The sequence below is a fragment of the Sturnira hondurensis genome, unplaced genomic scaffold, assembly GCF_014824575.4.
Source record: "Sturnira hondurensis isolate 20B ecotype Veracruz unplaced genomic scaffold, ASM1482457v3 Scaffold0010812, whole genome shotgun sequence".
Classification (NCBI taxonomy): Eukaryota; Metazoa; Chordata; class Mammalia; order Chiroptera; family Phyllostomidae; genus Sturnira; species Sturnira hondurensis.
Genome location: NW_028083443.1, coordinates 407,664 through 434,504, shown reverse-complemented (window position 1 = coordinate 434,504; position 26,841 = coordinate 407,664). Strand labels below are relative to the sequence as shown.

General features: G+C 41.6%; 1 protein-coding gene across 2 annotated transcripts in view; it reads left to right on the top strand.

The window, feature by feature from the left end:
* The window catches only part of TBC1D4 (TBC1 domain family member 4), a 176,232-nt gene that overhangs the window by 94,229 nt on the left and 55,162 nt on the right, over positions 1–26,841 (top strand). For both annotated transcript variants that reach the window (XM_037059343.1, XM_037059344.1), the window contains exons 2-5: positions 10,690–11,277; positions 12,897–12,986; positions 16,103–16,207; positions 23,593–23,725. In XM_037059343.1, coding sequence (XP_036915238.1) covers positions 10,690–11,277; positions 12,897–12,986; positions 16,103–16,207; positions 23,593–23,725 — 916 coding nt within the window. The remainder of the gene's footprint in view (positions 1–10,689; positions 11,278–12,896; positions 12,987–16,102; positions 16,208–23,592; positions 23,726–26,841) is intronic.

The window sequence follows — 26,841 nt, the reverse complement described above, 5'->3', positions numbered from 1 at the left end:
TCACCTCCAAGTTTCCTGTGTCCCTTCCCTGCATTATTTTTCTCCTTGGTAATTTTCACTATTTAGAATCCTTTGTATTTTACTTATTTATCATATACTCTCTGCTACCATTGAAGTTTCACGAAGGCCATGTTTTCTTATTTAGCAACAGCTTTCATTTCTTCCATGTCTGTACACAGTGAAAATCAGACTTACTTTTTTAACCGAACATTGTTGAATGCTTTCCTTGTCCCAGCAGTGTGCCAGGCACATTTGCACATTTAATTTAATTTTCCCGGCTTCCTTCTAAAGCAAACATTGTGGACCCCATTCTGCAGAAGAAAAACCGGAGGCTGAGAGGATACGGTGTCTATTCTCTAGACAATAATAGATACTGGAATGGGGCTTTAAACTCGAGACCTCTAACTGCATGTTATGTCCCTTTCTCATATGCCACGCTGTGGACTAGTAATCCACTTTAAACATAAAGATTTCACTCTTGAAAGGGAATTTGGAAAGGACTGTTCTTTCCCATCCTTCACCATTTCACTTCTCATTACGTCATCTCCTGTCTGGCGCCCATCTTTTCCTGTAACACTTAACTCACTCGGCTGTTACTGAGGACTCTCTATGCTCTTCATCCAATTGCATGACTCCCCACCTCTTTTCCGTACGTTACTCTTGTATATGGAATAGATGGCCACTTTCACAAATTTGAAGTGTTCAGAAAGGCACAGGTCATACCTCCCAGAGAAGGAAGTCAACGATATGATCAGGGAGGTGGAATGGGAGGGGGAACTGAGCCGAAGGGTTTAAGGAATTTCTCTCTCTCGGTTGCCTGAGCAAACTCAGAAGCCACCAAGAAAGCAGCAGTTAGAGAGTTACAGAGCCAAAAATGGGTTTGCAGCAAAGTGACTGAAAATATCTAAGAAATAACAAGGAGAATGGGGACAGACTCACAGATGGAGAGCAGAATGACAGCTAGTGGGAGGGGGCGTTAGGGGGTGGACGGACAGAGCAAGAAGGAAAAAGGGCTCATGGACACAGACAACAGTGTGGGGATGGCTGGGGGGAGGGGGTATAGGGGACTAAACAGTGATAGAAAAAATACAATAAAGATGAAAAATGTATTTTCTCAAGCAAAAAAATAAAACCCATTGAATTGTTTAAAAGGCAAATAAACATATTTTTTAGCATTAAACAAAATAAAGGGCAAGGAAAAAAAAGAAAAAATACTAAGAACTAAGGCCTGGTCTGAGAGGAAACTGTTTTGGCTTAAGCCCAAGAATCTGAAGCCAAGTAATGTAAGTCTCAGAGATGCTTTCTGTGGCCCCCGATTGTTTTTTATCTTTTTATTTTCTTCTTTATTGATTAAACTTTTGATCTACATGGTTTGCTTCCACATCTGTAAAACAAGATAGTGCACATTTAGTTTGATATTTTTGTAATTTTAAATCACCTTATTACTCCAGTTGATTTATAGGCCAGATCTAATGAAAATTAGACCTCTTTTTTACTGTGTGAAATGTTTCTTAAAGTGATCATTCATATTTTTCACTAAATACAAAGAGTCATTGAAGTACTTTTGGATAAATGTGAAAATGCTTTAAAAATCATTGTTATTTCTTATTAAGATGTTCAGACAGCCTCATGTTAAAAATAGCAGACGGCCCTTCCAAAGTAACTGGGACTGGAAAAACCTCGTGGGTTCTTAGGTAACATTAGTGTTTCCTTAACGGGAGTGAGCTCTTTCGTGATAGGTATATACCATCTGACCACTTTCCATTGGCTGAAGATGAGATTTTAAAAAACTGAACAGAAATTATAACATTAAATGACAAAATTAGACTTTTCTCAAAATGCTGAGCTGACCTTAATGATTTAAGCAAAACATAATTAGAAAGGAAATCTAGGACTTCCAGTGAAGATGGAGGAATAGGTAAATACAGCTTGCCTTCTCGCACAACCGCAGCAAAACATAAAACTAAACTACAAAAGAACTACCACCCAGAATTAACAGAAAAGCGAGCTGCATGGAAGTCTGGCAACCAAGGAAGAAAATCAGATTCATCCAGACAGGTAGGAGGGGTAGAGACGTGGAGACACGGTGTGGGTAGTCCCACACTCACATGTGGTGGATAAGAATCGAGAGGGATACTTCAGGAGTGTGTTATCCCAGCCCCACATTAGACCACCCAGGCCAGGGTTCCAATGCCAGGCAGATAAGTCCCCATAACTACTAGCTGTAAAAATCAGTGGATGTTGGGACAGCAGAAGAAACCATGGGATTCTCAGACATCTTCTCTTAAAGGGACCACGGTGGTCTTAGGACTTATGCAGACTCACTCCCTCTGGGCTCTAGCACCTGGGGAGCAGCTGGGAAGGGCACCAGGGGAATACGGGGAGAAACTGAATGAAGTCCCTGGCATCCTGGTGAGTGCTGGGGGACAGCTTCCTCCAGGACAAAACTCTAGAGGCCAGGCAGTGGCCATTGTTCCTTTTCTGAGCCCTCCCAAACACAGAGCCATAGAGCAGTGACCCATATAAGATCCATCAACCTGGTTCACACAGGTTACCATGCCCTGGCAATTACCTAAGGCTTCGTCCAATCCAACTTGCGGGTGCACTGTTCTACAATAGGCCACACAACTAACAAGGGGAATCAAAGCAGCTCTACCTAATATATAGAAACAAACACGGGGAGGCTGCCAAAATAAGGAGACAAAGCAATATGGCCCAAATGAAAGAACAGAACAAAACTCCAGAAAAAGAACTAAAAATTGGAGATGAGCATTCTATCAGATACAGAGCTCAAAACACTGGTTATTAGGACACTCAAGGAACTGATTGGGGACTTCAACAGCTTAGAAAAGACTGAGGCAGAAGTGAAGGTTACACTAAGTGAAATCAAGAAAAATCTACAGGGAATCAACAGTGGAGGGGATGAAGCTAAAGATCAGATCAATGATTTGGAATACAAGGAAGAAAAAAAATTCAATAGGCTAAGGAGCCTCTGGGACATTTTCAAACATACCAACATTGAAATGGTAAGGGTGTGTGCTGGGAGGAGAAGAGAAAGAGCAAGAAGTTGAAAACTTATTTGAAAAAATAATGAAAAGAAACTTCCCTAATTTGGTGAAAGAAATAGACATACAAGTTCAGGAAGCACAGAGTCCCAAACAAGTTGGACCCAAAGAGGACCACACCAAGACACATCATAATTAAAAAGCCAAAGGTTAAAGGTAAAGAGAAAATCATAAAAGCAGCAAGGGAAAAACAGATAGTTACTTACAAAGGAGCTCCCATAAAACTAATAGCTGATTTCTCAAAATAAACTGCAGGCTAGAAGGGACTGGCAAGAAATATTCAAAATGATGAAAAGCAAGGACCTACAACCTGGATGACTCTATCCAGCAAAGCTATCATTTAGAATCAAAGGGCAGATAAAATGCTTCTCAGACAAGGGAAAGCCAAAGGAATCCATCATCAACAAGCCCTTACTACCTGAAATGTTAAATGGACTTAAGAAAAAGAAGATCAAAACTATGAACATTAAAATGGCAATACATTCACAACTATCAACAACTGATTCTAAAAAAAGAACTAAAGCAAGCAGAACAGAAACAGAGTCAGGTCATTTGGAAGGTTATCAGTCGGGAGAGGGATGAGGGGGGGTAGGAGGAAGAGGTGCCGGGATAAAGAGGTAGAAATTGGTAGGTACACAATAGATGAGGAAATGTTAAGAATAGTGTAGGAAATGGAGTAGCCAGAGAATTTGTATGCATGAGCCATGGACATTAACTAAGGGAGATTTGCCAGAGGGAATGGGCGTAGCAGGCGGAGGAGGGTGAAGGGGGAAAGTTGGGACAAAAGTAGTAGCATAATCGGTAAAATATATTTAAAAAAACTCCCTTCCCCTAAGGGCATTTAATATTTCTAAAGCAAATATATTTCTTTTTCATACCGTCTGTATCTGATTGAGACTAGTTTAAATTGTTACTTCTTCTCATTAGGCAGTTTTCTTTAGTTTGTTTTAAACGTTCCTGTTTTTTTTCCTCACTTTCTTTTTATACCTATCCCCCCCTTTTTTTGCATTTATCTATGTCTTGCTGGGCTTACTCTAATTATTATAAAAAAGATTAATAAGGATTCTAGCAGTTAAGCTCGTATCAATTAATTGTGAACGGATTTACCCAGGTTTTTTTTGTGTTAAGTGTTTTAAGCAGCTTATTCTCACATTCATATTTGTATCCATTTTTAATTGTTTGCTGAGTTTAATCTCCTTATCGATGAAGTCTTTGAGGAAAAGAGACATTATACTATAGATTAATCTCTTCATTTTTAACGAGTACTGGGCACTGGTGGTTATTTAAATAGCATCAGAAAGGCAATGGTTATCCAACTTAAAATGTTCTTTTTAAAGAAAATTAAAGCTTCTGCTGCTTCAGTCCTGAACAATCAGGGTGTTTCCTGATTTCAGAGTCAGGAAATACTTTACTTTTGAAGCAATAACGGTTATTCCTGGAAGGTTTTATAATTGGCTGCATAGAAATAACGTGGACTTTCAACAAATGCAATGAAATTACTGCTGCCTTACTTACAAAAGAAAGCTTCTGAAGTGTGACCAAAAGCTTATCCTGAGGATTACATCGGTTGGGTTTGTTCAGTGCTTTTGGAGAATGACTTTCCCCTGACTTCCTGAGAAAAGGTATCTTTCCTTAGTGCTTTTAATCTAGACTGTTATCCAGTGTTTGATTGTTTAAGCATTATTGTGTTGTAGTTGTAGAATTTGTTTCTTCATCGGGCAAAATGTAACTTCTACAATACCACTGGATTGCTTGAAGTGTGATAAATAATTGTGATACTTAATGCGAAACAACAGCGTGGCATTCAGGGATTTAGTGGGAAGTTTCTTTTAATCTCAGGTGAGGAGTTGCTTTAATGTCTGAATTTGAGAGTTGAATCTCAATTCTTTTAGCGAGATTTCTAAAGTGTAACGACAAAATACTATCTAAAGGTGGCACTGTGCTTTTTCTAAATAATCATGAGGCATTAGAAAAAAGCCCCGCTCGTATTATTGTTTCTTGAATTGGTTATTGTGTCAATGGAGATGAATAAATTCAATGACTTACAATATTTCTGCCTTAACTGTAGAGATAATTTTCCATCTCCTTTAGTGACGCTGATACAGAAATGAACCCACAGAAATTTGGGTCTAGGCCTTAATGGACTATGTTATTTATCCCCGTACCTTTTCTGGGGAAGAAACTGCTGGAAGCAGAATAGCAGATATTCCTGCCTGAGCTGGGGGTAGAATTCAAACCTCTCAATCTCTAGTTTGGTAGAGTTTTTTTGTCATTATTATTGCTTTACGTTAAAGATTATGTGATACCACAGAATGGAAACCTTGCCTTGAGTTGGCATTAAGTCCGCATCGGGCTCTGGGGGAGCCCAGGCAGATTCTGAGCCACGGCGTTTTTCGGATCCAGAGTGCGGGCAGCCAGAGCGAGAGGCATGAGTGTGCAGCCCCAGGCGCTACGTGGCATCTGGAGACGTTCCTGACACTCGCACTGGCTTCCCAGTTGGGGTGAGCACTGAGCAGCGTGGAAAGCCGTGCTCTCTGTTTTGGGGACTGCCAGGGCTCTTGAATTATCAATAGGAATTTAATAAACCCCTCTCACTCCCAGAGAACCTGTGTCAGGGTCCTGGGTAGTTGTTCACTGCTATTTACATGCCTGTCTGCTGACAGCATAATCCATTTTGTTCTGAGCACAAAGCGCTTCCCCAGTGGTCATAGGAAGAGCTCCAAGTACGATTCGGAATCACCCCAACTCGTTCTTTCACGGCAGAGCTCATGATACAGTGGTACGGAAAAACCAGACACAATACATACAAGAAGTCAACTATTAAATATATATATGTATATGTACGTATGTATGTGTACATATATATATATATATATATATATATATATTTTCAGTTAACACTATCCTATGGGAGAATACTGCTTTCCCAAAATATCATTTTTATGTACAACTATTGGATAGAGATTTCATTTCTCTTCTGTGACTTCTGATTGCTCCTTGGAATAAATGCCTCAACAGAAGGTTTTCATGATTCCCTGATAACTCATTTCCCCTCTATGGGTATTTTACTGTTTTTATCCAGGTGACCCTTCTGGTGTTGGCTCTGAGTGTGTAGGCAGGGGCTGTATAATGGTAACTGTCATATGTGTCTTCTCCATAAGGACAAAAGCAGAGCTGACTGTTGTTAGATCAGCCTCACAGAGTCTCTGCAGCCCAGGCCACTGACAGCTGTGGGTGGTTATGACCCGAGAAATGGCATTACAGGTAACTAGAATTTGTGTTTCATGGTGTGGTTAACCACTCAAATCACTGGAAGGTTAAAGTACTCAGTTCAGTCCAGATGATGAGCTTTGCTTGAATTGGGTTGGCAAAAAATTTATTTAGTTTTTTCTGTAAAATAAAAGACACATTTTTCATTTTCACCAATAACTTTATTGATTTGAATATTTTGAGTGTGTTGGCTATCTCACATGGGGTACAATGTTGAATGCTCTCCATTAATGTCTCGATTTGATCTCTGTCAACGTTAACTGGTCTACTAGCATCGTCCAGCAAGGAATCTCCAGCATGAAATGTCGCAAACCACTTTTGACTCTTTCAATCAGGCACAGCACCTTCTCTATACACTGCACAAATCTTTTTTTGCATTTCAGTTGCATTTTTACCTTTCTTGAAATAATAAAGTATAATACACTGAAAACGTGTGTTTTCTTCCGTCTTCAATATTAAAATGGCTGCATAAAAATTGACCAATTTTGATGTTTTTTTTAAATGCACACTAGTATGGCCCTGGCTGGCGTAGCTCAGTGGATTGAGCGCGGGCCTGCGAACCAGACAATCGCAGTTTGATTCCCAGTCAGGGCACATGCCTGGGTTGCAAACCTGTTCCTTGCAGGCTAACTACCAGCAGGGGATGCACAAAAGGCAACCATACATTGATGTTTCTCTCCCTCTCTCCTTCCCCTCTAAAAATAAATAAATAAATAAAATCTTAAAAAAAAAAGTAAATGAAAATGTTAAATGTTTAAAAAAAATGCACACTAGTATGACAGCTGTCACAATACAATCTAACAAAATTGTTTCAAGTGAAGTTAAAGACAACTAAGCATTACAAGAGCCATCTTACAGAAAACAACAAATGAAATTTTTGACCAGCCCAATATAAGCTGGATCATTAGCTGAATTACTCGATACATTTAGGTGTTGGGCCTTTACCTGTGGTCACAGGGAGGTGTCCTGTGAGACTATTGAAATCCAGCCCCTAGCCTGTCATTCATGGAAGAGCTCTCAATGTAATGGAAGAGAACATGTACAAACATCAATACAGAGTCAGTGACACAGCTGAGGTAGAATTGACTTCATTTGCAGTTCCAACGGTGGGATACAATATACCTTTAATACCCCACCAAAACAATTTAAATATTTGTAGCAAGATAAAAATTTGTCACGTCCAAAAATATCCTACCAACAATATTTCTAATGCCATACTTTTACAGAGACATGTTTGGAAATTTAGGAGCATTTGGGTTGCAAAATCAGATGGAAAGTATTTAGTAAAAATATAGTTTTTGAGGAGAAGGGATCATTCTGTCTTAGGGCTTTGCCCAGTGCACCAGGCTCATCTTACCTTCGGGGTTTAATGTCAGCTAGAGGCTCACTCTCCACAGCCTGAACCTTGTCAGGTACAAAAGTAAAAAGGAAACGTCAGAACCGTTCTGGTGTGGCTTGGTTGGCTGGAGGGTAGTGCCCTAAACCAGAAAGTCACAGGTTCTATTCCCAGTCAGGGCACATGCCTGGATTAGGGGTTCAGTCCCTAGCTGGGGAGCCTGTGGTGGGCAACTGATCTCTCTCTCTTTTCCCCCCACCCCCTCCTCCCTTCTTGCTTCTCCCTCTGGAATAAAAAAGAAAGAAAATGTCAGAGAGCAGTGTTTCTTTGTTTCTCCCTTCTTCTCTCTAACACGAAAAAATAATAATAATAAAAAGGAAACTGTCACAGCACCAAGGGTGACTGACGGTCATGCTTTAGTACGAAACGCCTGACTTTTTTTCTGAGTCAGGTCAGGTGTTCCCGGTGAGTCACAGGAAACCCAACAGCCAGCTGAAATTTTTGTGATTTTTAAATTGTGAATCCTCTGACGATATATCCTAAATAATCACATGAAAAAGAAGAAATTCTGGATTTAGAATTGGTGCTAGAATATTTGAAGATGTACTGTAGATGTCTGAGTGCCTAAAGCAACACGTTAGATAAGATGCTCTCCTCTTTTTCCAAAGATAAAAATTACCAAAACAGTTTTTTATGCTAAAAAACATATTGAGTTTCTACTATGTACCATGAATTATTATAGGCCCTGTGGACTCAACAAGGAAAAAATGAAAAAAGGGAGGAAGGGAGGAAGGAAAAAAAAAGACAGAAGTTACCAGTCTCCTAGCGCTTGCATTTTAGCAAATAAATTATACAGAATGTTATTGGTAGGTGCAGAGTGCTGAAGTAGGGAAGAAGTCCAGGGCAATGCTGGCTGTGTGTGTGCGTGCATGTGTGTGTGTTGGTGCAGGGGATGGGTGCTGCCTCACAGGTGGTACTAGCACATGGATTTAAATAGGGTGAGGGAGTGAGCCTTGCAATTATCTGGCGGACAAGCATAGAAGTCAGAGACCCTGAAAGAGGAGTGTGGCTGGTGTGTTAGGGGAAAAACTAGGAGACTGGGGTGGCTGACGCAGAGTGACTTAGAGGGCGTAGTACTTCGGAGTCAGGTCAGAGCTAATGAGGGAGGGATGGAAAGGTTCATCCCCAGGTTGACTCTCTAAAGATACCGTGGAGGATGTGTAGCCACGGTGCACATTTCATCCACGTGTATGTCATGCAGATGGCAAGGGCCCTGTAGGATGTTATAAGGAGCGTGTCTTTCACCCTTTGTGAAATGGGGAGCTTGGAGGATTTGCACGTGAGTAACATGAAAAGTTTAAAAAGGATCCTTTTGACATTTCAGAATAGATCGAAGGGGGCAAGAAACTCTAGTTACAAGGTTATTGCTGCAAACCAGATGAGAGATGATGAGTAGTATTCCATTGTGTGGGTGCACCACATTTTATGTATCCATTCATTTTCTTCAGTGTAATTGAGATATAATTGACATATAACATATTAGTTTGAAGTATACAACATAATAATTTGATACGTGGATGCACTGTGAAATGATTACCACAATAAATCTAGCTATAAGTATATTACATCCCCAGAACTTATTTATCGTATAACTAGAAGTTTGTATCTCTGACCCCTTCATCTATTCCCTCCACTGTTTCTATGAGCCTGGTTTTTTTTTTAATTTTTGTTTTTAGATTCCACATATAAGTGAGACCACATAGGGTTTGTCTTTCTTCATCTGACTTACTCAGCAAAATGCCCTCAGGGTTCATGCATGTTGTCCCCAATGGGAGGGTTTCCTTTTTCATGGCTACATAATATCCCTGTGTGTTTGTGTGCATGTGCATTGCCCGTTTTCTTTACCCACTTACCTACTGAGGGACACTTGGGCTGCTTCCACATTGCGGCCACTGTGAATCATGCTGCCGTGAACAAGGGGGTGCAGGCGGCTTTTCAGGATAGCGATTCTGTTTCCTTCGTACTTACGCCTGGATATAGAATCACTGGGGCATATGGTAGTTCTCTGTTTACTATTTTGAGGAAGCTCCGTACCGTTTTCCATAGTGGCTGCACCCATTTACATTCCCACCAACAGTGCACAAGGGTTCTCCTGTTCTGCACGTCCTCACCAGCGCCTACTGCTTGTATTTTGATGATATCATTCTAACAGGTGTGAGGTGATGTCTCATCGTGGTTTTGATTTGCATTTCCCTGATGATTAGGGAGTGTTACTTGTTAATGAACATTTAGGCTGTTCCCAGTTTGGGGCTCTTTTGACCAAGGCTTCTATGACTATTCGTACACAAGCTTTTGTGTGGGCTTATGTTTTCAGGGCTTTGGCTAAGTCTTGGCAATGCCACAGTTGGGTCCTGAGTTAAGCCCGTGTTTAACTGCTGAGAGAGTGCCGAGCAGTTTTCTGCAAGGGGCGTCCATGCCAGTGTCCATTTCTGAATGCAGTACATGCAGGTTCAGGTTGCTCCACATCTCCCTGGGCTCTTGGTCTCTTCGATATTAGCCAGTCTGATAGCTGTGTAGATGTGTTATTTTATTGTGGCTTTCATTTGCATTTTCCCTGATGGCTAGTGCTGATAAAGGGTGTCTGGATTTTAATCTATCCCTCCAGAAAGTTTATTTCATGCTCTTCGTTGAAGCTTTGGTTCCTTTCAGCTGAGACTCATAATAACACTTACTCACTCATGTACTTTTGATCATTACACTTTTAAAACGTTTATCTTTTTCCCTTCATTTTAACTTTTGATGCCCTCCATAATAACTTTTAAAAGTACTCAAAGGATATACTCTGATTTGTTATAGGTTAGATTTGTTTTCCCTTATGTAGGGCCTCAAAGTTACTTTAAATGTTTTATCATTTAGTAGGAGAATGCCTTCTGTGTGATAATAACAGGTCTGGGTCAGCGTACACTATTCCTAAAGAGTCAACCGAATGAAATAAGTGTGTTTGATTATTTTCTTTAGGTTCCTGAGGTGATCAGCAGCATACGGCAGTTGTCTAAAGCTGCCATGCAGGAGGATGCCAAACCCAGCAAAGACACTGAGGACGCCTTCTACAACTCGCAGAAGTTCGAAGTCCTGTACTGCGGCAAGGTGACCGTGACCCACAAGAACGCGCCGTCCAGCCTCATTGACGACTGCATTGAGAAGTTCAGCCTGCACGAGCAGCAGCGCCTGAAGATCCAGGGCGAGCAGCGTGGGCCCGATGCCGGCAGTGACCAAGTCATCTTCGAAGTCGAGGGGCCCAGTTTACCCTCAGACATTCTGCTGGAGGAAGAGGATGGCGACACCAACGCCCACCCTGCCTTACCGACCGTGCCCAGCCAGCCGGCGCTGTCCAGCGCCCGATCTTGCTTCCCCGAGCGGATTTTGGAAGATTCCGGCTTTGATGAACAGCAGGAGTTCCGGTCTCGGTGCAGCAGCGTCACCGGAGTCCTGCAAAGGAAGGTCCACGAGAACAGCCAAAAACCACAGCTGCGCAGGAGACACGCCAGCGCGCCCAGTCACGTACAGCCCTCGGACTCGGAGAAGAACAGGACCATGCTGTTCCAGGTGCTGCCCCTGGGGTGCCCCGGGCCTTCCCCCCAGGGAAGCGGCCGGGCGCCCGGCTCCTCCCATTTCCTCCCTCTGCAGTTTCCCAGCTTTAACTCTCTCCCCTCGGGAAGCAGATCAGGCCGGAGGAGAAGGAGCAGAGGGAGGGAGAGAGGGGTGGAAAGGCAGAGGTGGAATGTGGATTGGAAGGAGTGATGGGCAGGGCAGGGAGAGACGGAGGGAGAAGCGGTGGAAGGAGCCTCCTGGAAAGCTGGTGGAAGGAGCCAGAACAGACAATTGATTACTCTTAACATCACCAGCAGTTTGCCTTAGGGGGTTCTTCAGTAAGCGTCGTTGCTGGTTTTTAAAACAACTGCAGACAGCGGTTATATAGAGGATGTAAAGATGTGACTGGGGAGTGTGATTAGGCAAGGAGGAGAGAGAAAGACTTTAGAGAAAAGGTCAGAGGCTCACAGGTTTATTTTCCGCCGAGACTGCACACACGAGAGAATGTTAAAGAACCACTATAGGCCTGACAGTCGACTGGGCCCGGATTAAACTCGGTTGGTGCAAACTCTATTCATTCTAGGTGAAAAGTGTCTTAAGTATAAAAAGTTTTTGAAGTTGTGCAGGGTATAGAAAGTAAATTCCACTTAAAAAGAGCTTAATTTGTGATAAAGCGCTGTAGAGTTTCTCTAATCCCGAGTTTGTAAGATGGAGTTTCCTTGGGGGCGGGGTGGGGGTGGAGGGGGGTGGGGAGGGCAGGGGGTGGTGCTGGGAGAATGACTGTCCTTTTATCCTGGGTTGTAAAAAACCCAGGAGAAGGAAATGCCACACCTTGGTAAACAGTCCTTATGGGTAATATTCGCTTTATCAGAAGTTTGAGAGTTCTGTAATTTTTAAAAAAGTACCTCTAGGCATATAAATAAAATGTCTATCATCTTGTCTTTGGTGATGTGTTAACTGTTTTCCTTCTTCTTTGGGCCGTCAGATTTATTCTTTTTATTAACAAGCCACAGTCCTTGCTGTTTGTTAATTTTTCTGAATGGTGGTTTACTTAACATTTTAAAAAATTATCTGTCTGATGGCAAAAACAGGGGTGAGCAAAAGTAGGTTCACAGTTGTGAGTACAGGAAACTCAAGTTTATTCTTGTATGATTATTTATTAATTACTGTATTTTTGTGTTGTCTTCTTCGTGTTGTCCTTCCGTGTGATTTATCATTTAGGTACCGATGGCTGGTAATTTAACCCACTTTTGCCTGCCTCTGCGTACCTTTTTAATTGACCATTTGGGAGAAAGTATGATTATAAATCAAATAATTGGTAGTTTTAGAAATTACAAAGTAAGGAAAGGTTGTATCATTTTTGAAAAGGGAGTCACTTTTAATCGGAAAAAGAGAGTTTCTTGTGTCTTGTAAATGAAGACCAACATAATTTTTATGATTTTTTAGACAAAAGGAAGAAGTACGAGGCAGCTGACACTTGGCGTTGAAACAGTGGGTGGATTGGGTAAACAGCACATGCGAGTGTGGGTCTGGATATGGCTCCTGAATCTATATCATTCGTTGAATATTTCATTGGAAAGTAAGATGTTAGGTCCTTGTGAGTTGAGATTAATTGGAACGTTTTTATTTTTAAGGTCGGACGCTTTGAGGTTAACCTCATCAGCCCAGACACGAAGTCAGTTGTGCTTGAAAAGAATTTTAAAGATATCTCTTCTTGCTCACAGGTATGTACTGAGTAGAGCGTAGTTTTGAGGAAACCAACTCCATCTGGTTTCTAACCACAAAGTCACTGGGCTTTCACATCTTTGAGTTGGAATGTTCTTTTTAATGTTACTTGTTCAGGCGGAGGTGCCTTCAGCCAAGTGTGTCTGTGCGTTTGTGCCTTTGTCAGTGACGAGGTGCTGCCCAGGTGACTCTGCGTCATCACAGTTCGCCCGCATTTTCGTCAGCCCTTTCTTTTCACAGCGTCACTTCGTTGGATCCCTTCCACCGATGGAGTTTTTGTGGTGGCGAGTTCTCCTGAAAATGCCTCATGGATGGTGTTTCCCCCAGTCTTGGGCACTGGGACTTGTGGGCATCGCTGAGTCACATTTGCTTTTTGCCTGGTTTGTAACCAGGCCATGAAAGGAGAACCAGCACTTTCAGGTTCTATTGATGTACATGCTAAATGTTGAAAAGTGGGCTTCGGAATGCTTATGCTCTTTTGTTTAATTCACACACTGTGTGTTTGAAAGTCATTTGAATGATTGGTACAGCTAAATGTGTGCAAGGTCGTATTAGGCACTGACTAGTGTCCTAAGTACCATACTAATAATTTAGAATATGCTCAAGTTAGAGCTACCTAAATATATTATAAATACAGAAAAAAAATGGAAGATGTTGAAGTGTAGAGGGGGTCTCTACATCTAAATATGGGTTGAAAATGCAGTGCTGTCCCTGAGGAAGTCACGAGAATAGAGAAGGACTAACTTCTGTTCTGGCAAGGTGACTTACATGTCCCTATAGGGAACCGGCTCTCACCAGGTCACTTCCTGTAGTTTAATGTTGGAGCATCAGGACTGTCTGGTTTTGTTTTGTTTTTTTAATTTGGAGCTAGCGGTGCCATAGATATGATATTCAGACATCTTCCCCTTTGAAAATGACAGGTTTTTTCTATGACTTGTTGATTATTCACCTTAGCCTCAAGCTAATCGTGTTTCATTTTGCTCTGTTATGTGGAGACATAAAATTATGTTGTAAAGGTAAAAATTTTCTACTCTAATAACAAAGAGAGGCAGCATCTCTCTATAGGAAGAATATATTGCAAATTTCTAATTTCCTATTTAGAGGACAAAAAATTGGGTAGAATGATTATCCACTTTCACAGAAAAAGTATTTAAATAGCACTTTCATAACTATCTGTTTATTGGGAGTCCCTGCAAGATCAAAAGCTCTGTGAGGGCAGGTGGCTCAGTGTGTGGTGTCAGTCTTGTTCTTTAACACTTCAGATGTGTTAAGACAGATCTTAACACTTAGGTAGTCGGTAAGTGTTGAGTGGATATTTCCACATGCAGGTCCTCGTGCTAAGTACTGGGGAGAAGGTGGCATATGTACCAGTGGAGTGACTGCCCCCCACTTCCAGAGCACAGAGAATCATCCTAAAAAAGTGCCTCTCACCCCCACAGTCCCCAAGCCTTTCAGTGGGGTAACTGGCAATGCTCATTGAACACCCAAGGGAAAAAAATAGATAAAGGGGGAAAAAAACCCAGAACAAAAGAACCGGCCAAATCAAATATGTAAAATAGGCAGTTCAAATGTGATTTTTCCTTTTTTTTTAAAGTAAGCTTTCTATTCAGACATTCTAGACCAAAAAAAGAATTGAACAAAAATATAACAGAAATTTGTGGAAAGTCCTTGAAGGAAATAATTGTCCGGTTAGCCTCTTCTCCTCGCTGAGTGGCCTGCTCCTTACTACTCCTTTTCACAGCACGGAACTGGTACCGTGTGGCCACATTCAGGAACTGAACTGGTACCGTGTGGCCACATTCAGGAATAGGCTTGCTTTTCAACACATGCACACCTGCTAATGTTTCCTTTTTCAGAATCTGTGGGACCGTGTTCCTGGCAAGCGTGGGGAATAAGACAGTGGTTTTCTTTACTGGAAGCAGGACCGCTGCCTGAAGACTTCCTAAGCTAATGAGGTCCTATGAATTATTTCCCCATTTAGTACTAAACTAATAAAAGATATTCTTTAATCACTAATGAGTTGCACCAGATGGAGTTGACTTTCACTTCATGAATTGTCACCTCACTCCTCTTTATTGCCTTTTTCCTTTTTATCAGAGTTGATTTCCTTTTTCCTATCTGTTGGATAGCTTGAACTTATTATTACAAGAATAGTGTTTACCATTTATCAAATGTGCCGGGAACTATGATAGATATTCCTTAGTTCCAAATCACAAAAATTTCTTACAATCAGGAGAAATGGGGCCTCATAGGCAATTACGAGCAGCCCAGTGCGATGTCTCGTACCGAGCAGGTGGTTGAACTGAGATTGAAGCTCGGTTCTGTGTGTTTCCAAAGCCCTCTTTTTTTAAAAATATTTTCATTGGGGTTTAGGTTGACTGCGCAGCAACTATAAATTACCACCTAACTGGCTTTTCAAAGTGCTGGACTTGCTATCAAGATAACACAGGGTACTGTCTGCTAATTGGTTATAAATGTATTCAGGCTGAGTGAGATTCACAAATGATTCAGAATTTCTTATTAAGTGTAGCTGAGGTTATGTAGCCTGCATTCAGCAGGTACAGGGATTGGTGAGCTTGGGTAACTGACGTCTGCAACAATTTCTGTGATGGATTGTCTTCTAGCTGGTGTGGCTCTTTAACGTCTGTAAGTAGACGGATATTCTTGTATTTTTCACGCACACTTTTGGGGATGTCATCATTCAACTGGAGTGTTGTTAGATGTACTTTTTCTGGTTCTCAGCCTCATAGAGGCAAGAACAGGGTTTGTGATGAATCACCAGGCAGCCTGTTCTAAGTAGACCAATAAAGTGTAAATTCCATTGCAAACACCGAGAAGCGCTTATTACAAGAGACAGTGGATCATGCCATCGTATTTTTATTCCTGTGGCTCTGAGTAAACAGTGTTGGTCTGGGAAAAAAATACATGTTTGTTCTCTCCCTTTACTTTATGTATCAAAAGTCCACCATATAAACTGGTTATGACATTGCGTCCCCTATCACAGCGCTGTAGGGAGATTCGTGGGAGTGTGGCAGCGTCAAACTGATGTTGGTTTCCATGGTGTTGGTTAAAAAGGACATACTCTCATGAACAGCCACCTCTTTTCCCCCTCCAGGGTATAAAGCATGTGGACCACTTTGGCTTTATCTGCCGGGAGTCAGCGGAGCCCGGGCTGAGCCAGTACATCTGTTACGTGTTCCAGTGCGCCAGTGAGTCCCTGGTAAGTGGTGCGATTGCTCCTGCCCAGGCATCGGCTCATGGGCCACACGTCTCTTATGAGCCGTGCACCTCACAGAGCAGCCATCACCGGAAAAAGAAGGGGATAATTGGAAATAGGTTTCTGCTCTTTAAAGCAGCACAACATTGGGAAACACAAAATTTGCCGTGGCAGGCCTTGACTGGTGGCCAGTTGGACAGGGCACTGACCCACTACGCCCAGGCTGCGGGTTTGCTCCCTGGTCAGGGCTCATACAAGGGGCAACCAACAATGTGTAAATAAGTGAAACGATAAATTGATGTTTCTCTCTCTCTCTCCCTCTCCCTGACTCTCTTTCTCTCTCTCTAAAATCAACACATAAAATTTCTTTAAAAGTCACGCTAATTTTTAAGTCAAGATACTTTCTTGAGTTTAGTGAATCCAGTCATCTCACTAGGCAGCAAGGACAACACTAATAATAGGAGAAGCGCTTTGACTTTTTCCACTGCATGTATAAGAAGATAAGGAAGGCCTCTGACTTCTTACTCTTAGTGGCTGTACCATCTCAGAATAGATAGTGCTTATACAGCAGAGCAAAGAATGATTTTACTTTATTTCATGAGCCCTGTGTTTATGTTTATAATACTTCATTTTTTTATGGCCTTATTTTGGCCTTCATTTTCTTTCTTTGGAATTGGAGAGACAGTTCTTGCCTTCACCCCCCTCACCCCCCACACTCCATACACCGTTTGTGGTGGCTGTTGGAGTTTGGAAAGGAACATGTAAGGCAAGCTTGGAAACACAGCTGAGTAAGTAAAAACATACTGATATTTTCCCTAAAATTTCTTACTTATTCTTCTACTTGTGTTATCTTACCTAACCTTGTTAACACCAACCTTTAGATGTAGCACCAAAATGTGAAGAGCAGTATTTCCGTAGACAGCAATCCTCCCACAGATATTTCTCCCACAGGCCACGTAGATGTGTTTAAATGAGCCAGGCAGCATTCTCTTTATTTCCTTGGTACATGAGTCCCGTGCGACTCTTGCTTTTCAGAGTCTCAGAGTGGAGATGCAGCGTAGGAATAGTGAAGGCATGGAAGTGAATTGGTACAAAGATACTTCCTGAGATACAGAGGGCCTTCTGTATCTCAACCTTTTCTTCCAGGGGTTATAACGTTCTGATCATTAACAGTTTCTTACTCAAGAGAGGTCCATTTGAGTTTTGTTCTCCCTCTAGGTAAGTAACCATACCTTTGAAAAATCGAAGTGTGGATATCCAGACAACTACTGTGTCCTAGTTCAGTTCAGGACTGGAGGGGGAAATCGAGGGTTGTTATGCCATAAGTTGACAGTTGAAGGCATGGGAGTGGATGAGTAGCCAAGGAGAACCAATGATACAGTACTGGGAAACGCCAACCAAGGAAGAGATAGGTAGAGCATGATAATGTAGGGTAGTCTGCCACCCATGCCCTGCTCCTCACCAACCCCTGCCCAGCTCGCCCCTCACTGCCTCCCCACTCTGTCCCTTTTTCAAGCTAAGACTGATTCCCACCCCACCCCACCCCCGCCCATGGTCCGGAGCCTTAGCTCTTCTGCCTTCCGCAAACCCGTCTTAGATTCCATATTTTATTTTGGCAGCTCCATTCATCTAACTTCCCAATTTAGAAACCACAATGCATTCTTCTTCACCTTCTCTATTTACCATTCACTGAAGTCCATTAACTCAACATGGAAATGTCCCTTATGTCCATCTCACCTCCTTTTTCTCTCTGCTCCCTGACTCTGGGCATTTATCTTCTTAGACTATTGCATTCCAACTAGTCTCCCTGCCCCTGGTTTGATGTCCTCCATCCACTTTCTATATTACACTATGGTCTTCTTTCTCACAATATTTCTTCATCAAAAACCAGTTTATTTGATTCCCAGTCAGGGCACATTCCTGGGTTGCAGGCCAGTTCCCGGCAGGGGCCAGTTTCCAGCAGGGGATGCACGAGAAGCAACCATACATTGATGTTTCTCTTCCTCTCTCCTTCCCTTCCCCTCTAAAAGATAAATAAATAAAATATTTTTTAAAAAAACAAACAAAAAAAAACGGTTTAGCCCTCACTTGTGTGGCTCAGAGGATTTGAGTGCTGGCCTGAGGACCAAAGGGCTGCTAATTTGATTCCCAGTCAGGGCACATGCCTGGGTTGCAGGCCAGGGCCCCAGTAGGGGGTGCGCAAGAGGCAACCACACATTGATGTTTCTCTCCCTCTCTTTATCCTGCCCTTCCCCTCTACAAATAACAAAATCCTCAAAAAAGAGAAAAGAAAACGGAACAGGTTAGGCCTTCTTTTTAGGGGACAAACTCTACATTGGCTAGCATGGCACAGGGCCTGCCTTATTGTTCTTCCATCCCCACCAAAGGTCTCTCCCTTCCAGGATGGTGTCCTCACACATGCTATTCTGTTGGCTAAACTGTTTTCTGGGCTGGACCTCAGAGGCTGGTGTGACGGTGGCTGTGATGGTGCTTTCATTTGGTTTGCTGCTGAATCAGCAAATGGTTAGTGCCCGTGACGCATGAGCGCTAGGGTTTCAGTGAGTGGCTGGGGCTCACTGTCAGGCAGGGATGGAGAGCAGGTGGGCCTTGAGGGTCTGCCCTGCTACCACACAAGGAGGTGGCGCTGTGCCCTCATTATCTATTTTTACAGTCTCTTTCAAATGACTTCATTGGATGTGAAGCAGGCCTGCCCTTCTCCTACCGTAATCTGAGTCCACTTCCTCTTCTTTTCTACCGTGTGCTTTTTAGGACCCAGCTTAAATATCACATCCTACTGAAGGCTTTTCTGATGCCTGTTTTAAAGAATCGACTTCTGTAGTCACTCTGTCATCAGAGCTCTTGCGACACCTTGTTCACAGGTCAATCACAGTTCCTACAAATCCCCACACGGATGTGTGTGTTCACAACTTTCCACTCCACGAGTTTATGAATCCCATAGCATTAGGACTGTCCGTATTCTGGTCTTATGCTCCAGTGAGTGTTTCTAGGATGTCCGGTGCCTGGGAAGGGTATTTTGAGTGATGGGGTGTATTGCTCTTAACTTCAGGCGATCATTTTCCGGGTGCTGTTAACTCTCTCAGTACTGGATCATCTACAGTAAAAGGAAGGCACTGTAAAACCTTCTTATTTCCAACCTCTTTTACACATTTTGTTCTGTGTGTAGTGTTAGTATTTTTGTTTTGCCCTCGTGCATGTGGAATGAGTGAGTTTGAAACAGGGATTCAGAGTCGAAGGTCTGGGAGCAGGCTGTGTTTTTCTACCTTAGGACACGCTGTGACTAGGGCAACAGACTGCGCTGGCTGAGAATGTCTTCCTCCTACACTGAGCTTGGTGAGAATCTCAGTTTTGGCACTGATATTCTTAAGAACAGGCCCGTGCTAGAGTCTCCGAAGCCCTGCTTAATTTTATCAGAAGGCATCTTAACTGAATAGTGAGACATCAGGACTGCAAGCTAGAAGAAAAATTAAGTGTGAATTTCCTGCATAAAGGAGGATGGCTCAAGCAGCTGGCAAATGGAGCAAAGCAGAGCAGTCAGATATTATAGGACTAGGCAGGGTTACATGATTGATGTGGCTTGGCAGTTGTGTAAGACAATATACTGTGAAACCGCACGTGCTGACTTCTCTGAGTACAGAGAATACACAATCAGCATTTTGTTTTGCTTCTTTGTAGCAATGGCTGTGAATTGATAAATAGTATAGTGTTCTGATGGGCTCCGAAGGGTTATTTTGGAAGTTTAGATGCTCAGTACGCCTTCCTTCCTTCTTTTGTGAAGTACAGCTGTAGATAAGTGGGTCACTTTTGTTAACTAACCCTTGGGATTTGTAGAAAATGTCATTTCTGTTTTCTACAAAATTGGCTTAAGAGGTATGGAAAAAAATCGAAGCTACTACTACTTACAGAAAAGGAAAAGGTAAAACTCCACAAATACAGATAATAATGGGAAGTATTTGTTGTACTTCACTAGGGAAAGTATAACAAAAAAATAAGTAAAGGCCCTGGCTGGTGTAGCTCAGTGGATTGAGCGCGGGCTTGCGAACCACACGATCGAGGTTCGATTCCCAGTCAGGGCACATGCCTAGGTTGCAGGCCAGTTCCTGGTTCCTGGCGGGGGACACACGAGAGGCAACCATACATTGATATTTCTCTCTCTCTCTCTCTCTCATTCCTTTCCCCTCTAAGATAAATAAATAAAAATATAAAAAAAAATAAGTAAAGACCCAGGCTACCAAGACTTAGGTTTAAATTTTTCCAGAGGATTAGATTCGATAATCTTTTTTGTATTTTATTTAATCTTTATTATATCTTTTCCATGATCATTTAGTCCCCTTATACCCCCCTCCCCTCATCAGTCACCACACGGTTGTCCATGTCCATGAGTCCTTTCTCCTTGTTGCTCAGTCCCTGTTCCCCCAACCCCCGCCCCCTCTAACTGTCCTCCTGTTCTCCATTATGTAGACTCGATAAACTTTTGCAGTTCTTACACACTCTGTGATTCTTAGATTTGTGCTAAAATGCTACGAAATACCTAGGTTTAGTGTAAAAGTGCCTATGAGCATTGTCTTCATAATGGGTTTTCACTTAAATATCATAAATTGGATTTATTTGTCCCATCTCATACTTTTTGCTGGAAATTTGCTTTTGCTTGATGGTAATGTTAAGAATACTTTTTTCGTGTTTGTGTATGATTGATTTATCTTTACCCATTTTTTAACTTTAACCTTTTAACACAACCTATGACATTTTTGGTTTTGTGGCTGAATAAAAACAATTTACTTATTCATTTTACACTAATTTGAACTTGTAGTTGCTCTGATCCCATGCTAGAGCTTATAGGTAGATTGAGAAAAAGAAGATAAAAAACATGTATCGTAAAATGACAGCAAACTCACACTTATTAACAACACCACCTAAAACAAAAACAAACTAAGCAAACGACAGGAGCAGAACCACAGAAATGGAGATCACATCGGGGGATAGCAACTGGGGAGTGGGAGGGGGGACAGGTACAGAGAATAAGTAGCATAGATGGTAGGTAGAAAACAGACAGGGGGAGGGCAAGAATAGCATGGGAAATGTAAAAGCTAAGGAACTTAAAACACATGGACATGAACTAAAGGGAGGGAATGTGGGTGGGAGAGGGTGTTCAGGGTGGAGGGGAATGAAGTGGGGAAATGGGACAACTGTAATAGCATAATCAATAAAATATATAAAAAAGAAAAGATAAAACATTTAAAATTTCAGAAGTCACATAAAGTTTTTAGTCATATTTATGGCTGGAAGAAATTGGTAATCACATTTCAGACATTAAAATGGCCTTTTGTTTCATCTGGAAATAGAAAAGAAAACATGAAAGTTTATTATTTCAATTGGAGGCTTTTTTACAATGCAGTGTTACTAAATAACAAGTAACAAATCTACATGAAAGCTGAGCCCTAAATAAATGAAAAACAAGAAAATAGAAATAAGTAAACTCTTGGGTAAGTAATTGAAATTGCTTTTGAATACATAATAAGGCAAATGAAATAAAAATTTCAAGGGATTAAACATGTAGTGCTTTTATTTTCAAGAACTAGGAGTCTTTGTTTTTAATTATAGTGTAAAAGCACAGACTTCATGAATAATTTATTTTAATTCATGAAGTGATATAAAATTATTCATAAGCCTTTTAAAATGTTGGTAATATAGTAAAACATAACCTACTAATGCCTGGCTTCTTGGTGTTCGATCTCTCCTTTTAGTGATAGTAGAAGAATAAAGTTTCTTTTTATTCTAGGTTCCGCATACACTCAAATGCAGAAGTACAGTAAATCCTTTACCTATTAGATCATTCTTCAACTAGGTCCTAGGGAAAAGGGGAATAAGAGTCTCTTAAAAAAAACAGTTTACAAGCAGGGGTGAATGCTTTTGAATATTAAAGGTAGCTCCGATGAGCTCCTTAGCACTTCACCGTTCACTGTGCAGACGTTAGATTTCCATCTCAGGTTGACAGCACGTGGGAAAGCCACATCTGACACTGATGTCTGCTTCTGGAGAAGGCGACACGGCCTGAAGTGGGTTTAACTTCAGGGCTTGAGGATGAGCTGTCAGTTGACCGAAGAAGCAACCAGCGACCGGGAAACTAGAGTGCTAGATTCAAACTTGTTGACTGGGTCACTGGAAGAGCGAGAAAGGAAGCAGCTGGCCAGTTGCGAGCTGCCGGCCCAGGGGCGAGACCAGCTGTTCGAAAGCACGATGTCAGGACCTCTTAGTGTCGCCAGTCAGGAGCAGAATGATAATGAAGTAGAGGCCACAGAGACAGGACGAGCAACGTTTATAGACTCCTCCAACTTTATTTAAATTGAACTCATTTCCTTCCCAGAAGTCTGCTTAAATAGGTTTTGGGTTTTTTTTTGCACTAAAAAATGATCCAGGAGGATAAAGTAAATAGGATACATCTCAACACAAGTGAATACTAAACCTACCTTGTTGCTCATTATATATTGCAGGTAGACTTCCAAAGAGATCTCTATCTGAATGCCTAAACAGAGATCCGATTGACTATCAACCCACCTGAGATAGCATAGCATTTGGTGGGATTCAAAAATAGCATTCAATAACAGATCAGTATTATATTATACACATTAAAATGGTCTTGTTTCAAGCCAGCCAGAGAAAGACAAATACCATATGATCTCACTCATATATGGAATCTGATGAACAAACTGAACTAACATGGAAAATAGGGACAGACCCATAGATGGAGAGCAGGATGACAGCTGGTGGAGGAGGGGAGGGGCGGGAGTGGAGGGGTGGAGCAAAAAGTAAAAAGGACTCACGGGCATGGACAACAGTCTGGTGATTGCTTGGGGGAGGGGGCTGTAAGGGGACTCAGTGGTAATGGAAAAAGTACAATAAAGATTAAATTTAAAAGATGGTCTTATTCTTATTTCATCCAACTTTCAAATAAATGTATAATTAAAGATCTAGCTTCAAGATAGTATTTTCTCTCTAAGATCTGTACTCATGTCCTGGCCAGTGTGGCTCAGCTGGTTGGAACATTGCCCTGTAAACTGAAAGGTCACAGGTTTGATTCCTGGTCAGCTCACAAACCTAGGTTGCCAGTGCAGTCCCCAGTTGGGGCGCATGTGAGAGGCTACTGGTGGATGTTTATCTCTCACCTCGATGTTTCTCTCCCTCCGTTACCCTCTCTCTAGGATCAATGGGCATGTCCTTGGGTGAGGCTAAAAAAAAGAGAGTTCTGTAGTGATCAGAATTCCATTTATTTATTTAGTCAGCATCAACAAAGTGTCACATTGCTGCTGGGATTTTAATGTGTTACCTTGCTCATGTACTTCTACTGACCTGAGTTCTGTTGCTTCCTGTAGGTGGATGAGGTGATGCTGACTCTGAAACAGGCTTTCAGTACGGCCGCTGCCCTGCAGAGTGCCAAGACCCAGGTCAAGCTGTGCGAGGCCTGCCCTATGCACTCTCTGCATAAGCTCTGTGAAAGGATCGAAGGTACAGTATAACTTGGCCTTCGCAAAGGAGGGCTTTGCTTTGGCATTGGGAAAGTGAGAAGGTTGCTATGTCATAGAAAGGTTCTTTGTTTCAATGGAAATCAAGGGCCCAAAGAATCATTTCTCATGACCAGTCTAATTTGTGTTGTCAGTCTCTCCTAGGTGCTTGGCGCCTGCCCCTCTTCCTTTCCCTGTCTTTTTTACTCTTAACTTCTTTTTCTCCCTGAAGGCAGACTCGAGGAAGGAATTTGTATTGCCCACAGTTCTTAAGACTAGGCTATGTACCCAGTGGGAACTGACCAAATATTGAATGAAAGAAGAGAGGCAAAACCATTTCAGAATGTCGACTGTTTAAGACTTTTCTTTTTCAGCCCCTTTCACTCGATGATGGATGCCTTGGCCCTAAAGGTTTAAGACGGGAATAAAACTTCTGTGGCTCTGAGAGAGGGGGTGTTTAAACATGAGGGAGATAATTGGTGTGATATCATAAAGCATGTTTTTTAAAAATCTATTCTTAGGAGGGGAGGGGCATGAGGGAGAGATGACTGACTCACCTTCCCTTTCTTCTCCTTATGGTCTTACTAACACAAAAGTTTGAAAAATGCTGTGTAAGAGAAGAAACACAACTTAATAAATGCTTGTTAAGCATCTCCTAGGTACCAGGCAACGTGCTGGGTACTTGCAACTCAGAAGTGGTCGAGATGAGGCCTTGGCCTCAGAAACCTTACAGAGTAGAGAGCAGCAGACAGGAGTAGAGCCAGAGAATGCAGTTCGGCAGGATAGGTGTTGTGATGGGTGGGGAGAGTGCAAACTCCAGAACGAAGCAGGGGGTGGCCTAGTCATGTAAATGCGCACTGTGGCTTCTCTTGAGTAGGCTGCAGAACTGTGGGCACGTGGCAAAATTGATGATGAATAGCATGTATTTATTGAATATCAATTCAACTCTGTAATCAAGGACTATTTCCATGTAATATTCAGATTTTAAAATTTGTAATTATAATGTTATAGAATGCACATTATTTTCAAACATATATAACCTTTCCAAAAATGGGACCTTTTTTTTGGTGTATGGTACAGGGAACACTATAAATATGTGGAGGAAAGGCTGAATTCCTCAAGAAGTGGTGTTGGATTGATTTTTTGTTTAAAAAGATAAAAATTCCTTTTACTCATCCTACTGAATTTCACTGTAGGTGGATCAAAGCCTTGGTATGTAGTAAACAGACTCTTAAAATCATTCAGAGAAAATAAGAACATTGCTATGTCCTTAAACAAGTCTTTATTAAGACATAAAAATGCAAAACTATTAAAAGAAGACCTTGACAGATTTGACGTTGTACAAATTAAAAAAAATTCTGTAACAATGACTGCTTACTTGGAAGTTAAATGATAAATAACAAATGAGGAAATTGCAGTCTGGTATTCAGAATTTGTAAGAACTCCTATTATCTATAGGAGAAGAGAAAACCATCAGTAAGAAACTATGCAAATCATATTAAAATACACTCCTGTGAAAAGAAAATGAAAAGGTCTGCTCATAAGAAGGACAAGGTGCTCAATCTTGCTGTGTGTCAGAGACACGCAAATCAGGTCAACATGAGATTGCAGAGGCAGCGATGCCTTGATGGGGTGTAGTCAGCATGGCATTTGGGGGACAGTTAATAGACACGCACTAACCAAAAATTGCATGGACCCTGTTAACCAGCAACGGTGTCTTAATAAGGGAAACTTTTGTAAAGGTTCAGAAGGTGACATTTTTATTTTCAAGGTTGTATTATTTACAAATAAAAGAAAATTGGAAACAACCTACATGTGCGCAATGGGGTAACTGAAGTATGTTCCTATAATGGAGCAGTTAATGGGAATGAATTTTAACTGTTTATGAGCTTGGCTGCATCTAAAAATTACATTATTTAGTGAAAAAAGTAATTTGCTGAAGAACACCTATACCTTGATGCTATATCCAGAGAAATATATAAAATGATACTCTGTCCTGTATGTCTTAGAAAAATTTGTAAATTGGGTCTACTTTTGGACTTATGTAAAAGTTGCAGAGGGTTTCACAATATTCCTCCGCCATCCACCAGCATTTTTAACACCTTCTGCAGTCCAGGGCAGTGATCAGGACAAGATCTTAACATCGGTGCACTATTACCATCCCAACTAAACACTTCAGTTGATTTTCACCATTTTTTTTTCACTCATGTCCTTTCTTTTTGTTCCGGGATTTCAGTCCGGATCCCGCATGGTACGTAGTTATTTCGCCCTGGTCATCTGCAGTGGGCAAGTCCTCCTCAGTCTTCCCGTGTCTTTTATGGCCTTAACACCCGCCAGGAGTGTTGCTCAGTTATTCTGCTGAGTGTTGCTCAGTTATTCTGCTGAATGTTCCTCACTGTGGCCTGTCTTGATGTCTTCTCACACTTGGACAGAGGTCCCTCCGTCCTGGCACCATGGGACAGTGCCGCGTCCTTCTCAGAGCATCATCTTGTGGGGCTCACGGTGCTGACAATTTTCACTCCTGGTCATGGTGACCTTATCGCCTGGTCAGGTAGTCTCTGGGATTTTCCACTGTAACATTACTATCGCTCCTCCCAGACATAACAGATATTTTAGGGAAAGACAGTTTGAACCTACTCAAATTCTTTTCTCTCATCCCTTTGCCCACCGATTCCATAAAAGGAAAATTTAGCTCTATTTATAATGTTCTAATATTTTTAAGATGTAGAACTTATGTTACTTGGGCAATAAAATATAAAACATATATATGTATGTTTTATATTTGCTTTTGGCAGCAAATATGTCCTAAATGTTAATAGAATAATGGTGAGTAATATTTTCCTCTTTGAAGTTTTAGTTTTCAAACCTCACGCCATAAAAATAAATTATGTCTATGTAGACAAGAGTAAGGACTTAGGAGTAAAGGAGCAACTTTGTGTCTCTGTCTTAAAAAATTACATTGTAGGTGTGTTTTAAAATGCATTTTCTGTTACAGAAAAGAAGTTTTAAACTTTCATACAAAGAGATAGTCCGTCAGAAACTGGCTCTAACACGTAGGGAAGCTGTAGCAATGGGAAGGACCCTATTTGTGTGCATATAGGACTGGACCTCAGTTTGGTG